General features: G+C 41.9%; 2 protein-coding genes across 5 annotated transcripts in view; one reads left to right on the top strand and one right to left on the bottom strand.

Annotated features, from left to right (window-relative positions):
* Nucleotides 1-2,047, bottom strand: part of ARPC2 (actin related protein 2/3 complex subunit 2) — a 28,913-nt gene extending 26,866 nt beyond the window's left edge. The window contains exon 1 of the mRNA XM_083580355.1: nucleotides 1,783-2,047. Coding sequence (XP_083436481.1) covers nucleotides 1,783-1,856 — 74 coding nt within the window. The 5' untranslated portion in view covers nucleotides 1,857-2,047. The remainder of the gene's footprint in view (nucleotides 1-1,782) is intronic.
* Nucleotides 2,048-2,155: 108 nt separating this feature from the next.
* On the top strand, nucleotides 2,156-16,171 carry LOC310746492 (C-X-C chemokine receptor type 1-like). Of its 4 annotated transcripts, none has more exons than XM_083580295.1 (3): nucleotides 2,156-2,433; nucleotides 9,939-10,043; nucleotides 12,791-16,171. In XM_083580295.1, exon 3 carries the CDS (start codon nucleotides 12,812-12,814, stop codon nucleotides 13,889-13,891), a length of 1,080 nt encoding a protein of 359 aa, XP_083436421.1. In that variant the 5' UTR covers nucleotides 2,156-2,433; nucleotides 9,939-10,043; nucleotides 12,791-12,811; the 3' UTR covers nucleotides 13,892-16,171. The 4 variants fall into 4 exon arrangements, with proteins under 4 accessions (XP_083436421.1, XP_083436419.1, XP_083436418.1 ...); XM_083580293.1 differs by having other exon boundaries at nucleotides 2,156-5,122; nucleotides 9,997-10,043; XM_083580292.1 differs by having other exon boundaries at nucleotides 2,156-5,122; nucleotides 9,992-10,043.
* Nucleotides 16,172-24,466: the final 8,295 nt, after the last annotated feature.

Below are 24,466 nucleotides of genomic sequence, written 5' to 3'. Positions count from 1 at the left end.
GCGTGCAAGCATAAAACTGGTTAGTGGTGTCTATTGCTTCCCAGGAGTCTTCACACAGTCCTCACATTGTAGTGTGCAAACAACGACTGCTGAAGTTATGAGGTTGAACCTGGCCAAATACTACACATTCAACTACATGTATTACATTAGTGAAATGACATAAACACTCTTAAAACCTCTGGCAGGAAATGCTCCTCAATATACTGTTATAGCCTTGAGTAAGCAGGCAGATCTGTACAACATATTGTGTGATTAAATGTTTATCTTTTCCCCACAGGAATAGCCCTCCCAAAGTTTCCCTCAAAGAGTGTGTGATGCTTCTGTCAGGCACTGCTACTACCAGAAGCCAGCATACCATGAGCCAAAGCACTACTTTTTGAACAAAACAAGCACTACAAATTGTATAAAGCTACATTGCATTTAGAGTTATTATACAAAGCATGAGCAGAAGATGGTCTGCTGGACACTGACATGCAATGTACCTGGTATCTCCAATTTTCTGGGATCCTTACAAAGAATGCTAAAGTAGGTGGGCGTGAGAGGCAGTTTTGTTATTAAGGATCACATAACACAAATTAGTTATACCCTGACAGTTATCTTGGAACTAAATTATAAGGATGAAACATTGGTTTCCAGTATTAAGTACCTTAAATGAAGTCCGGTAGCAATATAGGAATGCAGAAAGCTTATACCAAGTAAGACTGTTGGTTCATCTAGCTCAGTACTGTTTGCACTGACTGGCAGTAACTGTTCAGAATTTCAGGGAGGAGTCTTTGCTAGCCCTTCCTGTAGATACTGAGGACTGAACTAGGGGCCTTCTGCATGAAAAAAACAGATGCTCTACCACTGAGCAATGGCTCTATGAAACAATCCACCTAAGGGACAGGCAAAAGCTGAATGCACCCGCACCCTCCAACAATAGGGATACATTCGCCAACACTGTGCCCATGGCACATACACAGCAGAAAACTATTTTCAAACAATCCTGCATGCTCCAAGTTTGAAAAACTCTCAAAAATGGATTTCGCAATCTCCTTTTAGCTTTGCTTAAACCATTACAGAACACTTGGCTTCTCAGTCACTTTACATACCTGAAACGTACACTCTATGTGCAAACCCAGAGACACACCCTAAGTTAAAACAAGGCTGAGCAAGTGAGATCCCAGAGAAAAGGGCACTTCCTGGTGAGAATAGGGAAGCAGCGGCGTGTGGTGTGATCAGCCTATACCGCCTGCTCTGCAGCAAACCTGCATTCAAAGGCCGCCACCGACTGAACCCACCCAGCCACCCAACCCTTTGGGGTCCCCCCCTTTAGGAACAAGTCTCCTTTCCGCCGCCTAACGTTGTGCGATGCCGATACAGCGACGGAGACTACAAGGCATTTTGACAGACTGGGAGGAGCGGGAGGGGAGGGAAAATCGATACGAAACGGTTCAGTTTCATGAGTCAGTTTTATTTCTGGGTGGAATGAAGGGAGCTCAGCGAGGAAGTTGGAAGTCCTTCTCCCGCACCTAGTCACACAGGGTGGGGAAGAACAACTCCACCCCGGCGGACAGTCAAATAAAGTGGGGGGCCAGTGTGTGTGAAGGGCTGGGTGCGTGTGGAAGTAGGCCCCGAATCCCCGCCCTGCCTTTAAGGAGCCTTGCCGCCACCCTCCTGCTCCGGCAGCCCGTGTGGTGGGGGGCGGTTGTCGGGGAGCCCCGTTTTGGCCCCCCCCATCCCCTCCGCCGCCGCCGCCGCCTCGCCTGCCACTCCCTCTCCCCTCTCCCTTCTCTCTCTCACCCGGCGGCCGCGCCCTCGAACTTGAGCGCGAGCGTCTCCTCAATGATGCGGTTGTTGACCTCCAGCAGGATCATGGCGACGGCTGCGGGCGGGACGAGGTGAGGAGGGGTACGGAAGCCGGGCGGGGAAGGAGGAGGCGGGGGGGGAGAGGGGAAGGGAAAGAAAAAAAAACACCTAGCTGAGAAGCGCGCCGCACCGGGGACCCGCCCGACTCCAGCCGCTTCCGCCACAGGGGCCCCACCCACCTTCGCCGAGCCGGCACTGTGCGTCACTTCCGGGCGTGGGAAGGGCCGGGCTGTGAACGGGTGGGGGGGGGCGAGAGGAAGACGAACGGGAGGAAGGGAAGTGCGCATGCGCCCTTTGAAGCGACCACTGCCGGAGCCTCGCTCTGGAAGCTACGTAGTGGCTGCTTAGTATGGTCCTCCCCTTCGCGCTATTCGCGTCTCCGGTGGGCTGCGCGCGCGTGCTGCTTGGTGTCGGGCCTGCTGATGATGATTGACGGCTGCCGTCCCGGAGGCCCCCCTCGCCCCGCTGTAGCTTCGCGCGTGCCGCCAGATGGTCCTTTCTTGCCGGCCGCGTGCGTGACCTCGGAAAGCGTGTGCCGCCGCCTCCTGCTGACAGTTCTGCTGCGTCCAGACACGCGCCTGCTGGGTAGCTCAGGCATCCAGAGGGGTGTCTTGGTTAAAGTGTCAGTACTCTTGGCAGACCCCATTCAAATCCCCATTCAGCCCTGGAGCGCCCTGGATGAGCTTAGGCCAGTCATTGCCTAACCTGCCTCACAGGGTTCTTCTTGTTGAGATAGCCATGTAATTTTTTTATTTGTTAAATTTATATCGCGTTCTGCCTCCCAAAAGATCCCGGTGCTACAGATGCATCCGTGGTAAAACACGGCAATTAAGACAAGATAAACACATATTGAAAATATTTTAAAAAGGATCAAAACTGCAATGAGGTCTATTACAAAAGTTAAAAATCCAGATGCAAAAATGCCCCCCCCCCCACAGGCCGGTTGTCCTCCTATATACCTGCTGGGATTGACAAGGCATAATTACCATCACACATCATGTGCATGGAAGCTGCCAAACCAATTAACCAACTAGAAGGATTACTGTTAATAGCACCAGTTTTCCTATAACTTCATATTGCTGGATAGTTTTGATGAACTGCAAAAGCATTTTTAGTTTGCTTTCTGTTGCCACCCTGGAACTTTTCTTTATTAGTGCCACTTCATTTTGTACAATTCCTTGCAAATGAAGGAAAACAACTTTTCTGCTTGTATATCTTGATAATATAATTTTGGTTACTGAGGACAAACAAGATTGTACAGAAACAAGATTGGGTGCAGGCCAGGACATAGGCGTCCTGACTGTGATAAAGGTGACCTCTGTGCGTGCTTGCTTGCTTGCTTAACAGCTGTTGGGAACTTCAAGGTCCCTGCTGTCCCTTCTTATGGTCTTTGTACTGGACCTGGAGACTCCAATAGAGAGCATTCCATGTCAAGAAGGAGGGCAAGTGGGCACTCTATCAAACGACAGGGCAAGAGTTATACGGAGCAGGGCCTTTTCACTGGTAGTGCCCAATGTATGCCTCACTCTTCCCAGACCTGGTCTCTTTTGGCCTGTATTTTGGAGCTTTATAATTTAGGAAGATTTGGAAGAACTGGTTGACAAGTCTTATCAGTTGCTGACGTATGAGCGGATTTTATTTGCTGCTATTCTGTGCTTCTGGTGCACCAGTGTTTACACCAGTGTAATTGAGTTGGCCAGGATGCCAGAAGGGATACAATTTATGAGCTTTCTCCATTATCTGCACAGCAGGGGGTGTTCAGTCCACAGTGCAAAGGCTGAGCTGAAGCATTCCCAGCTGGTTACCTGCTTTCAGCAATAGGGGTCGCTGTTTGCTAGTACCCAATTGGTTAGCTGTCAGATTCTAGAGCTCCCTATTGATGGCTCTTAGGTAATTCAAAAAATACAGAGTCTATTAATAAAACACAGTGTTCATTCATAAAGCAGTAACCTAAATCTCCATTGCTACATATTGGGTGTATATTTCAGTGGTTGAACGTACAAGTTTATGGCCATGCTGTAGTGTAGTGCTTATGCGACTGTGAATAAAAGGTGGCTGGACTCGATATCTCAGGGTTTGGGGGCGGGAAGAGGTGACAAAACTGATTTCCAATAAGTGCCCCCCCTTTATTTCCATAACAAGTCCTTGAGTCTGTACTCTGAATGGTGACACCAGGGAACTAGAAGGTGCAGGGCTTGTCAGTCCAACCCCTGCACAGTCTCATCAGGGCTGACCTTAAGGCAATTGGGCCAAATTGGGCCCCACGGGCCACTCCTAAGGGGGCCCCTGCACCAGGGCAATCTAGATGGATTTTATTTATATCTATAAGATTTTGCAGACTTTGGCTGTGAACTGGGGCCCTACAAAAAAAATAATCAAGTTGGTCCCACTGCTTCAAATTGGACCCCACTGGATAGCCCTGAGTCTAATAGTTGCTGGGCCTGAGTTGCCCTGCCCTCGCATGAAGTCTTGGGTTTGCAATTTTGGGAGAGGGGAGACTGCCCGCTGAGGAGTGGGAGGGCTGGCGAGGTCCCCTAGATTTAGAGGCCCTAGGCTTCAGCCTACTTAGCCTATACATAAATCTGGCACTGCTCCCCATATACTTCCATTTTCCCCATTGTGCAACATGATAACGGTGTAGATAAGCCCAGTAACATTCGCTCTTGTGTGCTGCCAACAACTGTACTGCTCAGCTCTGCTATTTCCACAGAGGGGGAGGCATTGCTGGAAAGCAGTGGTGCCAAACAGAATTAAATTGCCACCTGATTTTCCCAGTCCTGCACCTTTGACAGCTGCCTAGCAGACAGAAATTCAGAGTGTTTTCCATACTGAATCTCTGCCTGTCATGTAGTTCTTGAAGGCACAGGAGCATAGCTAGAGGGGGAAAAATTGAACCCTAATTTTAAAAAAGTTTACTGTCTTTTTGTATTTGATTTTTATTTGCAAATTTTGGGTGTAGGAATAATTAGTTTTTCTGTTAAATGCCTTAAATATTTCTTGTCTTTGGGGTTTGATTCTCCTTATACATTTTAATTCAGAATACATTGTAGTATTTTACTTTATGTTTTAAGATAGACTGAAAATGCCTTAATAGGTTTTGGGGTAAGTAAAATAGTACAGAAATGATCTAAAAAATAAAATAATGAATCCTATGCATGAGGGTCGCCAAACTTGTGTTTGTGGGCACCGAGATGACCTCAGGAATCATCCATGAAGATATTTGTGGGCACTATAGTGCCAGTGAGTGCTGGGTTGGGAATCTCCAGACCTGCATGTGAGTCTTGCTACTCACTACCAACTTTAAAATGTAATACAGCTCTTGTGCAGGATGTTGGGAGGGTTGTTAAAGTAAAACTATTGCACTTCAAACTCATCTATTATACAAGGGGCTGAAGTCTTTAACCTCCTAGCTGCATTTAAGCACACTTTTAATAAATGCTACCCTTACTTAGATACCATTGAACATTTGGATGGCATTTACGGAGCTTTATGTGTAAGAACATAAGAAGAGTCTGCTGCTGGATCTTTCTGTGGGAAACCTGCAAGCAGAACCTGAGCATGAGCTCTCTCCACTCCTGCAGTTCCCATTCAGAAGCATTAGTTACTCCAACTATGTGGAGGCAGAGCATAGCCATCATGGCTGGTAGCCACTGGTAGCTTTATCCTCTGCGAATTTGTCTAATCGTCTTTTAAATCTGTAAATTAAAATGGATGTAGTGATGGTTATTGTATTTTTAATGTGAGCTGACAGGTTTTTCCTCCCTTTGTTTTTTTAGCTAGTCCGCCCCCCTTTTCTCCCCATTCCTCATGAATTTGCAGTAAAATTAAAATAATTAAAAAATGAAAAGAATAATAAAGTACTGACTTGTTTTACTATGCATTTTGGGGGAATATGTCAAAGGTGTATTTCTCCACCCTTCAGAAATCAGAGTTCACAAGGAAGAGTAAATCTGGCCCCCGTCCCTCCAGCAAACACACACTCCCTAGTAAGCAAACAGGTGGAGCCCCTTTTCCCTCACGTAGTAATGGCTGTCCACAATAAGAACACTGTTCTACCTTTTCTTTTTATTACACAACTTGCAATAAATAACTCTTCTTGGCAATTGACAGTAAAAACCCACAGTTATTTACAATGAGGATTGGGTGGGGTGGAGTAGTTTGGATTTTAATTTTTACTCGTTGTGTCAACAAGCCCTGGCAAAGCCAAACATCCCCTCCACATCCATACCTGTTTCTGAATAACCTCTGCCCAGAGGCCTGCTTCATGGAGCATTTTTCATCTATGTATAGGACTACAGACCTAATAGAGCCACACTGAGTGACATTGAAAGGCAAGGGTGGCTAAGCTTCAGGTTGCATCCGGCCTGTAAAGCTACAGGAAGTAGCCTGTCACCCCCTGGGTGTTACTGCCTGATCTCAGTGCTGTGGTATTCAGGGCTGAGATGTGGAGGTAAGATGCTCTATTTGCTTTTTTGAGAGTGTTCTCTAAACAGTGGGCAGAGTGTGCTTTATCAGCCAATCACTGCTTGGATTCTCGGCACTGAGATGGGGAGATAAAACCTCTCTGCTTGTGAAGAAGAAAAGGTGGTGGAATGGGGAGGGGTGGAAATGTTACCATATCCTCTGTCCAGATACTTCTGTGAATAATAACAAAAAAACCATTTGAGAGAACTAACTTTCCCCCAGAGTGTGTGTGTGAGAGAGGTGCACCGGCATGTGCACTTAGATGTGTGGCTGCACATGTGATTTGTGTGCTATATATGCAGGATGTTATGTGTAGTAAGTCTGTATTTGTGTGTGTGTGTGTGTGTGTGTGTGTGTGTGTTGTATGTGTGTGCAAGCACGCGCACGTGCACACACACACCTATGTGTAAAGTTACATTCATACCAATCACAGGGTTCCAGCGGCCGATAATCAATGGGCCAGAAAAAGTTTGCCAACCATGCTTTAAAAGGAACGTTTTCTTTAAGATGTCTAATGCAAGGACTGTGTGTAATCTTGCAAGGACTTGTGGTTGTCCTACTGTGTGCTATTCTATGGTCACACCAATTAATCTAATGGCAACTTGCTATTTAGAACTACAAATACTTACAATGAGCAGGATTGGGTGGAGCAGAATAGAGGAGTGAGTGGAGATTTGTATGTAAAACAAACATGACAGTTCCCAACACATACTATGTACATTTTTAAAACTAGTGTGTGAAACAGTCCAGTCATTTTATTTATTATTTTCTTCAACAAAGTTCCCAACTTGTACTTGAGCAGCAAACCAGCCTCAAAGTCTGTTTCCTTCACCCGCCTAAGTGGGAGAAGGGGTGGTGTCTTCGTTATAGCCCAGCCTAGGGTGAGGTTTTCACACTTAATTTCTGCCTCTTTGTGGAGGAGAAGGACTGAGGAAGCAAAGGTAATGACAACAGTACCAGAAGCTCAGTGTGCGCATGATGCTTCCTTTGCTCCTCACACAAACAACTGAATATAGTGGTGGAAATGGTTAAAAAAGCTTGAAAATCCCTTAGATGGGCCATAACTGAAACATGGCCACCCTTTGAATTTCAAAATTATCCATATTTTGCTATGCAGTTATGTAGCCAAGTAAACTAACTAACATGTACAAAAATGCATATATTATGGGAAAGTATGCATAAAAATGCAAATATTGGTGAAGATAGCATGCAAAAATGCATTAGATTATAGAAGGTTCTGCAAAAATGTGTCTATTAGCAGTACATCAAGATGCACACTAAGATGCTGATGAATTTTCATGAGGTCTTTTAAAAAAACAAAAACATTACAAACTGATGTGGAAATTTGGCAAACTGAAGATTGGAAAAATGAGGAAATGGAAAGAAACTGAAACTGACAGGTTCACAAATCTCTACCCCCACTTGCAAGTCTTCCCTTCTAAAGCAAAATTGTTTGTCGGCTTTGCTTCCTTAACAAATAGTGGGAAAGCAGTGGTTTCTTGCTGTTTTTTGCCCATTTCATATGAAAGTTCAACAAGCACTCAATTTCGATGGTAGGCTATGTTCCTAAACACACCAGGGAGTATGCCCCATTGAATACACTAGGGCTTACTTCTCAGTCAATATGCATAGAATTGTGCCATTAACTTTTAAAACCATCTAGATCAGCCCACCTCTTTGGCCAAATGTGTGATGAGAATGGGTGTGGAAGTATTCTTTAAAATGAACCTTTCAGATTCAAAAGCCTTAATGAATTTAGCATATGTTACCGGATCTTTGCTTCCTGGTCATTATTATATTGGAACACGTTCCACAGAAGCTGGAGCCAAAAGCCATCAACAGCTTCATTGTATCAAACCCTTGTGGTTAAGAGTTTCCTCCTCTATCATGTAAACATTCAGCTTCCAGAGCATGTAGTTTTTAAAACTATAGTTTTAGCAATTTGCTGACTGATTTGGTAATCTGGGAGTGGGTGGGATTGGTCTCCATGGGAAAATTCAGATAGATGGGTAGTCACCATGAAAGACTCCTAGCCGGAAAATTTGCAGAACATATGAGGGCAAAAAACATCATCTTTCCCAGTAGCAGCTTCCGGACCTTTGTGGTTCTTTTCACTGATGTAATCCTTAAACAAAGAGATGGCTCCACCCTGCTTATAGTGAAAAAAAATAATGCTGTGATCTTTCCACTTTAGTGCACGATACAAGTTAAGGGCAAGGCTTGGCCGAAAACCCATTTCATAGCACTTCTCAAGGGTCTTCTCAAAAAGTTACTTGTAATCCATATCTCCTACAATGTTGAATAAAGGTATTCCACATTGACAAAAAATAATTCTGTCTTTGATTTTGTTCTCTAGATCTAACAAAGGATGCTAACTTTGGCATCAAAACATAACCCCAAATTCTATCATACCACTCTGTGCATATAACAGCATATAACATTCTTGTTACTGCCAATGAGTAGGAAGCCAATTCCACATGATCTTTCTTCACAGAACCTTCCAAATAAGCAAGCTTTATAGCTGAGTAGGGATTTGAACCTTGCTCTCTGAGGTCCGCGTCCTACTATTCTAATCATTACACCACACTGACATGTGTCTTGGTAGCTTCTGTTTATTTCATGTATTTTTGCAGGGGTAATATACCATCTAAGGGATGCAGGTGGCGCTGTGGGTTAAACCACAGAGCCTAGGGCTTGCCGATCAGAAGGTCAGCGGTTCGAATCCCCATGACGGGGTGAGCTCCCGTTGCTCGGTCCCTGCTCCTGCCAACCTAGCAGTTCGAAAGCACGTCAAAGTGCAAGTAGATAAATAGGTACTGCTGCAGCGGGAAGGTAAACGGCATTTCCGTGCGCTGCTCTGGTTTGCCAGAAGCAGCTTAGTCATGCTGGCCACATGACCCGGAAGCTGTACGCCGGCTCCCTTGGCCAATAAAGCGAGATGAGCACCGCAACCCCAGAGTTGTCCGCGACTGGACCTAATGGTCAGGGGTCCCTTTACCTTTACCTAATATACCATCTAGGTATGATTTGGTAACAATCCTCTCTTATACCCATATTTAGAGAAATCTTATGTGCAATTGACCAAAGCTTTCCCTAAACATCCATTGGAATGTCTTTTCCAATATTCTGGGTGCATTTTACATTTTTATTGTACTCTAGAACAAATGTGAAAATATTCAGACTACGGCAGAGGGGGAGCTGATGCTGCAGTTCTATGCACACATACGTATTTCCTTGGGAGTAAGTCTTATTTAAATCAATAGGACTTCCTTAAGAAGAGCCCTGCTGTATCGGACCAAAAATTCACCCAGAGCACTACTTTCCAACAATAGTCAGCAAGGTGCTCCTGCAAAGGACACATGGAGGCAACATGCGAGATGTACTGTTGCCTTCATCCCTGCTTGATGGTGGTCTTTCCAGAGGCATTTGGTGGACCACTTCCCAGCATCCACAGTCTTTGTCCCTAGCACAAGTGTAGCCAACATGATGCCCTTCAGATGTTGTATACTACATCTCCCATCATCCCTGATTATTAGCCATTATGGCTCGGGCCATGGTCTATTTCCCCCTCCTGTCACCTGCAATACCCGATGAGTGAGAACCTCCTGTCCATTTTCTCTGTTTAGCCTGCCTTCTGTGTGAGGGTGAAAGAGGATCTGTTTTACTTTGGTTTCTTGAGTGCAGGGCAGAGGACAGGGGAAGAGCTCTTCACACAAGTTTCCGTGACAGAGGTAAGAAGGCAAAACCCCTTTTCTTGCTTGCTTTTGTTGTAAAACTAGGGTGCAGGAAGCAGAAAATAATACTTTTCCCAATTCTGGAGGCATGTGCTGAAATTGCAACCTATATAGTTCTCCTTTGATTTGATTTTGGGGGTGTAAATTTAAAAAATGCTCTCTGTGTGCTTGTTCTTTGATTTAAATATGAAGCTGCAGATAGAAAATGCCCTCTCACATTTTTTTTTTTTGGGGGGGGTGTTGCATTTTAGTTTCAAGCTGTATATTTTAAAATGCTGTAATGAAACTAAAATTCATGCCCACTTGAACCTCGGAAACTTGTCCAGAATGGATGATGGCTCTTGGAGTAAAGGAGATTTCCCCACCTCTGCTGTGCATGCTGCATTGAATTCAGCTACGTCCTACTCAGAGTAAACCATTGAACTTAATGAACCTAAGCTAATCATTTGAATGGGACTAACACTGAGTACCACCTGCTTATATCAAAATACATGTGTGTTAATAATGATAACAGGGGATGGGGTAATTTTGTGAGGGTTCTGTTGAAATGTGAGGGTGGATACTTAGAGAGAGTGAAAGGCTTTTATTTTTATTTTTTTAAAAAAAAACAATTGCTTGTGGGACTGGTGGCTTTGGCTGAAACTTGAATGGCAGGTGCCTGGACAGAGAAGAGCTAAAAAAATATTATTGGGGTGGGAAGAGCAATTTTTGAAGTTTGTTGAAATGGAGGGATAGTGGCTGCTCTCCTGTAGACACTTATTCTAGAATGTGTTAATAATGATGGTGGTAATCACTGATAAATATGCCTATGAAGAGGGTGATGTTATAGGATTGGGAGTCAGGTGCCCATGGTTTAAAATTTGTAAGATTGGAGTCTGTCTGCTGAAGTGGTCAATCCAGCCTTTCAGGTGGGGGATGTGCTTAAAATGTTTGGTGTGCGCACAGTTCCATGGCCATTCATAACCTTACTGTCAATGTGGCAGTTTATTTTTCTTCTTACTAAATTCTCTTCAAATGCAACACTTGTTTATAAATTGCAGGTTCCCCAAACAGTGTTACTGGTAAGCTTTTGGTCTAGAAATTAAATTCAGTAATAACCCGGAAGGAGCGGAACTAGATCAAATCAGAGTTCCTTGAAAGTTTGTTAAGATAATGATGATAGGCTTGGCAAACCAATTAAGATTATACAGTGTTAGAGCAGTGCAAATAAAAAAAGAAATAAATTTAGTTTAATCTAAAGTTTCAAAACATCACAACAGAGACTGTTTAATTTTCGTTCAACATTGACATAGGTCTCTGATCTGAGTTAATGAATACATGATCTTGATGGGTTGCTTTTCCTCATACCATGAGGTCAACAGCATAAGATCAGTAGAAGGAAGGAATCAATGAATCTCCTTTAGATTTTCAGGGTGTTTTTTCATAGGAGAAGTCCACACTGCAATACTATACATGTTTACTTGGAAATAACACACACTTTGTTACATGGATCTTACACCAGGAAAGTGCACATGGGATTGCCATCAATAGCCAAACTGTTTCTGACATGCTTGTTCAAATACTTTCAAAGCCAGTAGAAATTATCCAAATTGTGTGCCACTATCCTCCCAGTTCGGGGGGGCGGGAATCCTCTCCAATGTCATCAACTATATTTTATTTATTGCTTTTTTCCGAGCTATATCTTTCTTCTTTTCTCTGTGGTATTCTGAATAAATGTGCCTGCTGAGCCAATGGCACCAGATTCCTAAGTAGATGTTTTTCTTCAGTAACCTCTCACTGAATCAGTCTGGAAACTATTCCACCACCACTTTACCCCCCAAATTGATAACTCTTTTGGTTACCTCTGGCAGGATTCCCTGCACATTGCACAGTATAATATGGATTCAAAGGGCTACTTTGTTTAGCAACAGGTTTTGCATGGTAGCAGGGAATGGAATTGTTATATGAGTGTCAGGTTCTTTTCAGATCCATTGTTTGGTTATTGCATAACATTACTTGTTATGCTCCCAACATCAGGATTTAAGATGCTGAAGTTTCAACTTTTAAAAAATGCTTGAGCATTTTGAGAATTGTTAAACTTAGATTCTATCCATATATGTATTACCGATACGTAGCCTTGTTCATGTGTCTGTTTTGGCTCTCCTTGAATCAGTCTGAAGACAATTCCATGTCTGCCCCAAAGCAAACTCTTGTCACTTGTAGCAGAGTTTTCTGCATGCAGCACAGTATTACAGTGGTACCTCGGGTTACATATGCTTCAGGTTACACACGCTTCAGGATTCCATACTCTGCTAACCCAGAAATAGCGCTTCAGGTTAAGAACTTTGCTTCAGGATGAGAACAGAAATCGGGCTCCGGCGGCGCGGCAGCAGCAGGAGGCCCCATTAGCTAAAGTGGTGCTTCAGGTTAAGAACAGTTTTAGGTTAAGAACGGACCTCCAGAACAAATTAAGTACTTAACCCGAGGTACCACTGTATATGGATTCCAAAGGCTTCTTCGTTTAGCAACAGGTTTTGAGTGGTAGCAGGAAATGGAATTGTTAGATGAGTGCCAGGTTCCTTTAAGCTCTACTGTTTGGTTCTTGTGTAACATTGACTGATATGCAGGATTTAAGTTGCAGCAGTTTTAACTTCTTTGTTAAAATGCTCAAGCATTTTGAGAATGGTTAAACTTAGACTGGGTCCATGTATAACAGATATAGAACCCCTTGATCTTAATGAACTTGTTCTTGTGTCTCTACACAGACCCAGAGAAAGACCTCAAGGATGGCAAAGACAGTTCTGTTTTCTGATCTGGATCTTTCAGACCTATATCCAGATGCTAATTACAGTGACTATGACTACTACGTCACTTTCAACCCTAACAGCGTAGCAGCAAAAGCACCTTGCGGAATCGATGTTATGCCACCAGTGTTCAAATACCGAGTGGCATTCATCTATGGCCTGACATGCCTTCTGAGCCTGGTGGGGAACTCCCTGGTGATTCTGGTGATTGCCTATAGCAAAGGAAACCGTTCTGTCACTGATGTGTATCTTCTGAACCTCGCCATTGCCGATCTCCTCTTTGCCCTCACCTTGCCTTTCTGGGCTGTAGATAGAGCGCATGAATGGATCTTCGGCACTCCCATGTGCAAAATCCTGTCACTCCTGAAGGAAGTCAACTTCTACAGTGGCATGCTCCTGCTGGCCTGTATCAGCATGGATCGCTACCTGGCAATAGTTCATGGTACTCGGGCAGTCACTCAGAAGAGGAGCTGGGTCAGATTTGTCTGTGCTGGCATCTGGCTGCTCTCCTTCCTCCTCTCCCTTCCTGTAATTATTTTCCATGAGGCTTCCTTGCCAACCGAGGAGATGAAATGGGTTTGTCATGAAAATATTGGATGGAATCAAATATCTGGCATTAGGGCAAAACTGAGAATCCTGCCACAAACGTTTGGCTGCATTCTTCCCTTGATCATCATGCTCTTCTGCTATGGTGTGACGGTACACAGACTCTACCAGACCAAGAACAGTCAAAAAAAGAAGGCCATGAAAGTAATCTTGGCTGTGGTGCTGGTCTTCCTGGTCTGTTGGCTGCCCTACAATATCTCTTTGCTTCTTGATATGTTAATGAGGTCTGGAGCTATTGGTGAAACCTGTGACCTTCGCAATAGCATTGATACAGCCCTTTCGGGTACTGAAATCCTGGGATTTGCTCACAGCTGCGTAAACCCCATCATATATGCCTCCATAGGGCAGAAGTTCCGGAACAACTTCCTCAAGATCCTGGTCACAAGAGGCATCATCAGCAAAGAAGCCTTGACTCGATTTAGAAAGGGTTCCTCCTTCTCATCTACCTCTCTGTAATAGGCTGGGGGGAAGAAAAAATGGGATGGAATCAAACATCTGAAATGAGGGTGAAACAGAATCCTGCCACAAATGTTTGGCTTCATTCTTCCTTTGATCATCATGCTCTTCTGTGCCATGCATATTATATATAGTTTCTTATAAACAATCCAAACCATCTCTTGTTCTGCTAAAGCCATTCTGTCCAAAATAGAATCCTGTGATAAAATTTTGACTGGATGTAGCTATCATTTCTATATGAGCTTAACTAAAAATAAAATACACAGAGCAAGGAAACTTAATCCCCTCTCTACCTTTAATTCCTTATTTTGTAGAACTGCCTTTTGTATATTTTAAATTGAATGTGGTCATCATAGAAATATGATTTTGCTGTAATCTTGACTGCAGAGCTATGATCAAGTCAGTAACTGACCCCTTAGCAACTGCTTTAAATGCATCCCATTGCACAAACAAACCTGTTCCTTCATAAGGATTGTTCATTACTGAAAATGTGGTTCATGAATGACCTAACTTGAAACATTTGAAGCCAACTACATTTCAAGTCACCCAACTTTTTATGGGGAGAAGCTTCTGTTATAGGTCAGGAAATACAGCATCCGTAGTATGTAGGAAGCTTCCTTTTTGGCCTGCTGAACTCCATCTGCGTATCTTCCCTTGCCCAGGGGGTGAGGGTAGTGTGCTATTTACTGGTGGATAAGATCAGCCTTTCCCATCTCAGTGATTTGCATTTTATGAGACATTGTTATTTGAGCCAAGAGTCTTTATGATCCCTATTAAAACAATTATGTGGTTCTACCTGTCAGCAGGACTTCAGTTACCAATGTATCTAAAAGGCGAGAGACACCCCCAAAGCTAACAGGAGGGGCCAGAAGGACAATATTTGTTCTCTCTGTGTGAAAACATTCACAGAAAAACAAATCAAGCTTTATGAAAGCAGAAATAGGCTTTTGGGAACAACTCCTGAGAACGTTATTTGCAAGTCAAGCATGGCCAAGGTGGGCAGGCCCCAAATGAAGGAGCAGGGCCTTTCTTGGCTGGGAATTCAACTCGGGGCATGATGGCAGTACAGTCTTCAAGGGTCACCAGGCAGAAATGTGATGGAGAAGCTAGGCTCTACATCTGACTTCTTAGCATTTAGGGCAACACCACTAATAGGACACAGTGCAGAGCTGGAGCTGGAGCAGTAGTCATGATCAGGCAGAAGCCATGTTTCTGAAGCAGTTTTTCCCAAGCAGGTGCTTTCCAGATGTTTTTGACTACAGTTCCCATCAGCCCCTGCCAGTTGGCTGATGGAAGTTGTAGTCCAAAACATTTGGAGGGCACTAGGTTGGAAAAGGCTGCTGTAAAGGGTGTGACTGTGAAACAGAATTCGCAGAGGATATGTGCATTTTTGGCCAGGAGCCACAATTGCAACAGAAATCACATAAACTGGCTAGCCAGCCTGACAGTGAGGTGTGAAAAGATCAAGTATAATCTTTGTAGCAAAAACAACACAAGAGTCTTGTGGCACCAAAGGCTAACATATTTATTATGGCATCAGCTTTTGTTTACCAGTGGTCATACCCACAAATATATGCACACACAGAGTATTAGGGTTTTTTTTATTTTAAAAATGGTAAACAGTGTGGCCAAATGGTTATCAAATACCCCCAAAAAAGCTCAATCCATGACCTTTCTATTTATGTAAAACTTAAATATATATATGGAATATATATATTCAAAAATATATAGAGACTGAAATACCCAGGTGTCAGAGGAGGTTATTTATGTACACAACAACTGCGGCCCGTGTTTTGTTAGCCCCAAAATGGAAAGTGAGTGAGGCCCCAACTAAAGAGGATTGGCAACTTAAATTGACAGAATATGCACAACTTGCAGATTTAACATATAGAATAAGAGAGCAAGAACAATATACGTTTAAAGAAGAGTGGAAAACGTTTGTTGAGTATATGGAAAATATCGAATATATTGAGTATATGGAAAATATCGAAAATATTGAGGATATGGAAAATATGGAATATATTGAGTATATGGAAAATAACTGTGTACAGCTGTAAACACTGGCAGCATTAAGATAAATTCAATGGAGTAAATAATTCTTGATGGATGTAATAGTGGAAAACCGATTGGAATGGTTATTGTAAAATATGCAGGGGTGTAAGATATGCAAAATGAACAATGGAAAGAGAAGACGGGAAGTTAGTGGATATTTTAAAGTTTGTAAAATGTTTATTTGAAATTGTAAAACAGAAAATTTAATAAAATTATAAAAAAATAAAAGTCCCATTGTTTTTGTTTGATGAACATCACCTAATCCCAACATCCCTGCACCAGCAAAAAATTGCCAGAAATCATTCACATTTGAAGTAGCTTCCCTAAAACATCCAAACTTTCTGCTTCATAGTCAAGCAATAGTTCCCTCTGCTGGGGAGTTGTAAGGAGAGCATCAAGGGACACATATTATTTCCTGCATGCCAGTCAGGCAGCTAGGATGGCAAAATATTATTTGGTGAAATCTTTAAATTGCTTTCCATCTTCCTGTCAGTGATTGCAGCTTTGATGTTGTTTCATAGCCCTTTATGCAGAGAACGATTTGTGGGCAAAAATTATGTGTACTGATGGATGCTGTGTTGGTTCAGCAAAGGAAACTAAAAAAGCTTTCAGACTATTTGGAGATGAGTTTCAGTCACATACTTCAAAATGAGACAAAGGACATTTGAATCGGCTAATAAATGTGGAAAATTGTTAGCTTGGCAAATGAAAAAAAGACAAAAGCTCAACACTATTACTAATTTGGAAGTGGAAGGAAAGAATTTTCAGAATCCAGTGGAAATTAGAAAATGCTTCCAGAGGTACTTTAAACAGTTATATACACAAGGGCCACAGAAAGAGTTTGATTTAGACCAATTTCTAAAAACAAATGGACTACAAAAAATTTCTCAAGAACATAAGTTAATGCTGAACTATAAAATAACAGAACAGGAGGTGGAAGGTGCCATCCAGAATATGCAGTTGGGCAAATCTCCAGGGCCGGATGGCTTAACCTCAAAATATTATAGATCTTTGAAGGATTGGATAATTCAACCACTAAAGGAGGTCTGTAACGAAATTTTGGAGGGGAAAAAGCGCCAGAGTCGTGGAAGGAAGCTTATATTACGCTTATACCGAAAATTGAGTCTGAAAAGACACAACTTAAGAACTACCGCCCCATATCCCTGCTCAATGTGGATTACAAAATATTTGCTGATATTTTGGCTGAAAGATTAAAAAAAGTATTAGTGGAAGAGATACATAAAGACCAAGCCGGCTTTCTCCCAGGTAGACACTTGTCTGACAACACGAGGAATATAATGAACATTTTGGAGAAGTTGCAAGTGAACATCAATACTAAAGCAGTTTTAATCTTTGTAGACGCGGAGAAAGCCTTTGATAATATTTCTTGGCGTTTTATGAAGAAAAATCTTCAGGGGATGGGGGTTGGTCAAGGGTTTGAAAATGGTATAAGTGCAATTTACTCAGAACAAAAGGCTAAACTAATAGTTAACAACGTGGTGACTGAGGAATTCAAGATAGAGAAAGGTACACGACAAGGCTGCTCAATTTCCCCATTGCTTTTTATTTCGGTCCTGGAGGTTTTGCTAAATATGATTAGAAGGGACCGTCTGATTAAAGGTATACAGGTCGGAGCCAAACAATACAAACTGAAAGCTTTTGCAGATGACTTAGTATTGACGTTACAGGAGCCAGAATCTAGTACTAAAAGAGTATTAGAATTGATTCAAGAATTTGGTCATGTGGCAGGATTTAAGTTGAACAAGTTAAAAACTAAAGTTCTTGAGAAAAACTTAACACCGTTTGAGAAAGAGAGGTTTCAGAAGGAGACAGGCTTAACATTGGTTAAGAAAGTAAAATACCTGGGGGTTAATATGACTGCTAAGAACTTAAATCTATTTAAAGACAACTATGAGAAATGTTGGTCAGAAGTAAAAAAGGACTTAGAAATATGGTCAAATTTGAAGCTTTCCTTGTTGGGTCGAATTGCTGTTATAAAGATGAATGTATTGCCAAGAATGCTATTTTTGTTTCAATCATTGCAAATTTTGGACAAAATGGATTGTTTCAAGAAGTGGCAGAGAGATATTTCTAGATTTGTCTGGCAGGGCAAGAAGCCCAGAATAAAATTTAAAATATTAACTGATGCCAAGGAAAGAGGTGGATTTGCCCTGCCAGACCTTAAACTTTATTATGAATCAGCAGCATTTTGCTGGTTGAAAGAATGGCTGCTTCTTGAGAACACAGACATTTTGGATTTGGAAGGTTTTAACAATGTTTTTGGGTGGCATGCATATTTGTGGTACGACAAGGTCAAAGCACATAAAGTATTTAAAAACCATATTGTCAGGAAAGCATTGTTTAATGTCTGGACAAGATATAAGAACCTACTTGAAAATAAAACCCCAAGGTGGTTGTCACCGATGGAAGCGAAGGCTCAGAAAAAGCTCAATATGGAGGCCAAATGGCCGAAATATTGGGAAATTTTGGAGCAAGAAGGAGACAAATTGGAATTGCAGAGTTTTGAGAAATTAAAAGATAAAGTGCGAGACTGGCTTCACTATTATCAAATAAGGGAGGCTTACAATTTGGACAAAAAAATTGGCTTCCAGGTGGAAAAATCAAAATTGGAAACAGAACTGTTAGATCCCAAAACTAAGATACTTTCAAGAATGTATAACTTGCTGTTGAAATGGAATACTCAGGATGAAACGGTTAAATCTGCTATGATTAAATGGGCACAAGATGTTGGACATAACATTATGTTTGCTGACTGGGAACAGTTGTGGACCACAGGTATGAAATTTACGGCATGTAATGCCCTAAGAGAATATTATGAAAATGATATATAGGTGGTACATGACACCAGTCAAGCTTGCAAAAATCTATCATTTGCCCGATAATAAATGTTGGAAATGTAAAGAAAATGAAGGTACATTCTTTCACCTTTGGTGGACGTGCCCAAAGATTAAGGCTTTCTGGGAGATGATCTATAATGAAATGAAAAAGGTATTTAAATATACCTTCCTGAAGAAACCAGAGGCTTTTCTCCTGGGCATAGTCGGCCAAGTGGTGCCAAAGAAGGATAGAACTTTCTTTATGTATGCTACAACAGCAGCAAGAATACTTATTGCAAAGTATTGGAAGACACAAGATTTACCCACCCTGGAAGAGTGGCAGATGAAGGTGATGGACTATATGGAACTGGCGGAAATGACTGGCAGAATCCGAGACCAGGGAGAAGAGTCGGTGGAAGAAGATTGGAAGAAATTTAAAGACTATCTGCAGAAATATTGTAAAATTAATGAATGTTAAAATGATGTTGGATTGAAATTAAGTGGCATTAGCAACAAGGCCAATAAGAATATGTAAAAATGGACTGATAATGGATGAAAATATACAGTTATAATATGTTAAGATATAGAGTTAAGATAAATGAAAGAGGGTAAGGATTTGCTGAACTGACTATGTGAACGGGAATACAAAAAAGGGAGGTGTGAGGAGGTCAAGGAAACAAGCAAACAAGCTTAAAGATATGAAAAAAAATGGATTTGTTTTTAACTTTTTCTACTTATTTCTTCTTTGTACTTTGTATTTTCTTTTTTTATGTATTTTTGTATTTTCTGTATTTTTTCCTTTTTTTCTTGTCTTCTTTTTATTCTGTTAATTTTTGCTTTTTGTAAAATCCTAATAAACATCTTATAAAAAAACCAGCAAAATTCAGGATGGACTAATATACTTGATTGGGAGGTATTGAGCAAAAAACCTTCTGACCCAAATATCAATTTTTTGCAATTAAGGAAAGTGATGGGGAGATGCCCTGGAATGTGTGGGAAACCACTTGCATTGACACGTCATCTAACTTCGCTGCAAACACATCATCTAAATTCCCCACAAACAAATCAAGAAACAAATCAAGAAGAAAAGAAAGCAACAAACAAACAGGTAATCTGTGAGTGCCTTCACTCAGGCTTGTCACTCACATGTCATCTCACAGAAATAATTACTCTTGTCTTCTGGCACAGAATACAGAAATAACTATATACTTAGAACAACTCCAGTTCAAAACTGGTAAACCATTGAATCTCACAAATCTCCTACTGTATATGCATTCAGTGATAAAAATGGGGGGGGGTGTCATTTGAATCATACGTCATCATTTTCAAAGAGAGGGAGGTTCAATTTACCCTACACCCTTCAGTTACCATGTCCTCCAGTTGCAGCCCCTGAACTCTATCATAAACAACAACAATGTCCTTAAAAATACACTTTTCCCTCTCCTGCAGATCTGAAACAGGACATGCTTTTTATGGTTATGGAAGTCCATCACAGTATTTTCAAGGATTGCATTAGAATTTTTCAGTGCATGCAGACAGATTTTCTAAACACTGTCTACAGAAGTAGATGAATTTCTGCACTATATCAGACTGAACAGCTTGATCTCTGATCTGCAAGGAAGGAGCTGTGAACTAGTAACCAAGTTCAGCATCATGTTGGGATAATCAAAGTGAAGGAACTGAGCGAGTCACCTACTAGTATACTTCTCACAGCTGGAGCTGTTTCCTGTTATAGCCATCCACAGCCTATTCCTCACCCAGCTTCTTAAGTAATAGAAAGGAGGACTTGGTGTGCTTTCTGGAGGGAAGTTTTGCAAAGGCCAGTTCCTCCTAGAAAACACGAACTTTCAGCATCACATTTTTTGTGCTCTCAAGACAATTCTCTAAAGCAGGCGGGTAAGTGGATGACTCTGCCGAACTCTAGGATTGAGGTTGAGGATAAGAATGATGATAAGGACAATATATTAATATATTGGGAACAAGGCATTGATAGGCAAGACTTGGTATTCCAGAGTGCTAAAGTTCTACATAAATGTCTAACAGGCTAGAAAATAAAAGTTAAGCAGCTGTAACATTTTGATGGTGTGATCCTCATTGTTCATCATAATGATTGTATCTGCCTTGTTTTGCGATGCCAGTCGGCAAACTCAAATTTTACTTAATATTATTTTGAACAGCATATTAAATTATACCAGTCTAAAACCCATTTTACATGTGATATCACAGCACTGATCATAGTTTATCTTGCAACTGAGCATACAATATTTCCAATTTTAAATAATAATCAGAAACAAAATATACACAGAGATGTCTAATACTATGTGATACTGGATTTTAATGTTGTGTTGTAATTGTTGTAGCCCATCCTGGGACTTTACGGTGAAGGGAAGGCAATAATAATAATAATAATATAGTAATGGATAATTTTGAATACAAAGTGATGCACTTGATACTGAACATCAGGCGTCTCTCATGTGGGGTAGACTGAGATCATAGATTTGATACAGAATGACTTCTGAGAGGGGAAGGTTGCTTAGAGAAGGATCCTGCAACTGGTGATGATATAGAGATAGAATTATCAGCAGCAATTGCAACAATTATTTACTACAGCTGTTGCTCATACAGCACTCTCAATACCTTGCTTTTCGTAAGTCAGAAAGACAGCAGCTGCACCTCTGCATGAGTGTCCTTGTGAATTTTCTAGTGATTTACATTACAGAGATAGGCATTGCAACGTTCCACACAATTAACTCTTTGCAACATTCAAACTCAGTGATGCACACTGAACTCTCACGTGGGGCCTGGCTATGTAGCAACTGTGCTGGATTCCACTGGACTAGCTAGCAGAGCAAAAGAGCGTTTATACTATCAGTCCAAAGAAGCATCTAATCACAACAGGAAGCTATTTCAGTGGAAGCTCCCGAGCCAAACAATTTCTGTTTCCTACCAAGATGTCCAAATTTATATTGAACTCAAAACCACAACTTAATTTATAAATCATACAAAAAATAAGAATATTGGGGCAGAGGCGTAGGAAGGGGTGGGGCGGGGGGTGAACTGCCCTGGGTGTCATCGCTGAGGGGGAAGCTTGGGAGTTGTGGGCGGGAGGCGCGCCCAGGGTGACATTTGGCGCGCCGCCTGCCTGCGACTCCCAAGCCTACCCTGAGTAATTGATGGGGGGGGAGGTGACAATTTTTCCCCACACCGGGTACCACCTTACCTTGCTACGCCTCTGTACTGGGGAATGTCACTCTAGGCTGAGTTTTCTTTGCACATAAATGAGTCAGCCTGGATTTTGATTATCCATTGAAAGGAGTAATCTCTTCAGCATTGGCTGTTTCCCAGCATTAAATCAGAGAACAGAGGTCAGTGCAGGAAAGTATTTATGCATGAAGCAGCCCATAGTTTTCAGCTACACTGGGTATTAATGCAGACCTCAGGAATGAGACTTGCATGGCAGACCTGCTAAAGCAAACATGCTGTGCATCTTGAGAAAGAGGTGTGCTCACACTTCCTATTGCAAGGACAGCAAAAGCAACCAAGTTATTGGCACAGATTTCCCCACATTGCCATAAAGATGAAACTTCACACATGTAGTTTTGCTACACAGACATATCCTCTCCACAGGAAGAGAGCAAAATAGCATGTCTGTATGTTTGGCAGTGGTTATGACAGGTGTTTCGAAGTTATCACATAAAAATAAACACTTGATCTGTTTTCACATATGATGGTATGCAGTATATACCAGATGTAGCCAATGTGGTGCTCTGTAGATAATGCTGGACCACAACACCCATCATCCCTGACCATTGGCCATGCTGGCTGGGGCTGATGAGAAATGAAGTCAAAGGCCAAAGAAGAGCATTATGTTGGCTTGCCCTGGTGTACACAGATATCAATTTCCCTACCATGGGTAGGTTCATATTGCAAAGGGAATGTGTGGTAATTGAGGTGGTCCTCACAGTAGAAAGACGGTTGTTATTTTTGGGTAGGATTCAATTACATACTGGCAAATTCAAGTTGCACATTATGATTCATCAGGAGGTCTTGCACAAAAACCAACTTCTCAAAAAGATCTGATTTCTGTGATAAGGAACGTGACGAGGAAAGATCCTAGAAAGGGTTGAAGCAATGTCATCTCACTTTGCTGCAAATGAATTGGGAATCAATGGCATTCATACTGCATAGCTGGGATCTCTCTAGACTCTAGCTACCATATCTATGTTGCCATAAAGTTCTGCTTTTGTATGGAAGGAAGCCTGGTTAGTTGCATCAAATCAATGCAATTTTTTGGGAAAGGCAGCCAAGTATATATTCTCATACCTAAGTGAGGCGGCACCTCAGGCTGGGGCCAAACGTCTCTCTGGACATTGACACTTTCCCAGGCCACACCCTTTCCCAGTCCACCCTACTTATCCCCAAGCTGCACCATCAGCAGTTTTCCTTTGTGCCTTTCCTTAAATGCCTTTCCCAGAAAACTCTGTGCCATTTCCTCTTCACCCCATTTTCCACCCCACCCCACAAAATAGTCCCCAGCAGAGATTTAAGTCACAAAATATGCTACAAAGTGAAGGGTGGATACATATAGGCTGTTAGACCTTTAAAGTATGCTCTTCCAAGTGAGTTCCAACATGTCCTCTTAAAAAAATATTTCCAAATTCTCCCTCTTTCCCCAGGATAGGAAAAGACCAAACATTTAGTAGGTTAAAAATTATTTACTAACAAACTCTCCAAAGATCAGATTCATGTGCTTTTTCATACACCAAACAGAAAAGTTGCACAGGCAGTAAATCCTAAATCCTTACCAAGAGGTTGGTAAAAGCCATGAGGCTGAGCTGCAAACCTCCTTACATGCTTAGTTCACAGGTTGACTAAGGCTAACAAAGACTTGATTGCCCATTTCCTCCCAAGGTAAGGGGAAGTGGCATAGCTAAGTCTGACTGGACAATTAACCCCTTCATGAATTATTCAGACTTACGGTAAGTATTTGGGGTATATGAGGCTGGTTATCCTATGTTCTCCTTAACATGAGAACTGTGGGAACTCAATATTAACAATGGACTACCTCGCAGGCATGCTGTAAGCCTCCTGACATAAGAATCAGAGATGCAAGATGTATATTTTTGGTTTTAATAATGTTTCAGTGTTTCACTTTTAGTTGCATTTAACCTCTTAGAATGAATGAAGGGAAAGGTTTGATTTCTGTGTGAGGTTCCTGTGGGCCTGCATTCTACAACCTTATGCTCTCTAAGCCATAAACAAGAAACCCTGTCTAGCCCTCAAAGTGGCACAAATGGCCCTCTAGGATGTTATTCTAAGTTCATCATGAGTTAGCCCCAGAGTGTAAAACCAGCTATCCTTTAAGTTTCCTGGAAGAAAGGAGAAGTAAGGGAAGTGAGATAAAGGAAGGAATGTCAATAGCCCGATGAAGGCCTGGTTTCCAATGCAATGGTGAAAGAAATGGGACATTTTAGACCAATGGCCTGGGCACATTTAGGCCACTCCAAGGTGATTGTGGGGGTTAAGATACCAATATGGAGCCATGTGTGTTTTACTTCTGGTGTGCTGTAACTTTTTGAAGCATTTTGAAAATGACAATGGTAAATCTGATCCATGTATAACAGATACATAACCTCTCGATCTTAATGAACTTGTTAATGTGTCTGTTTTGGCTTCAGGTCCACAG

This window comes from Podarcis filfolensis (assembly GCF_964270895.1).
Source record: "Podarcis filfolensis genome assembly, chromosome: 1".
In the NCBI taxonomy this organism is placed as follows: domain Eukaryota; kingdom Metazoa; phylum Chordata; class Lepidosauria; order Squamata; family Lacertidae; genus Podarcis; species Podarcis filfolensis.
This window is presented reverse-complemented; position numbering and strand designations above follow the sequence as displayed.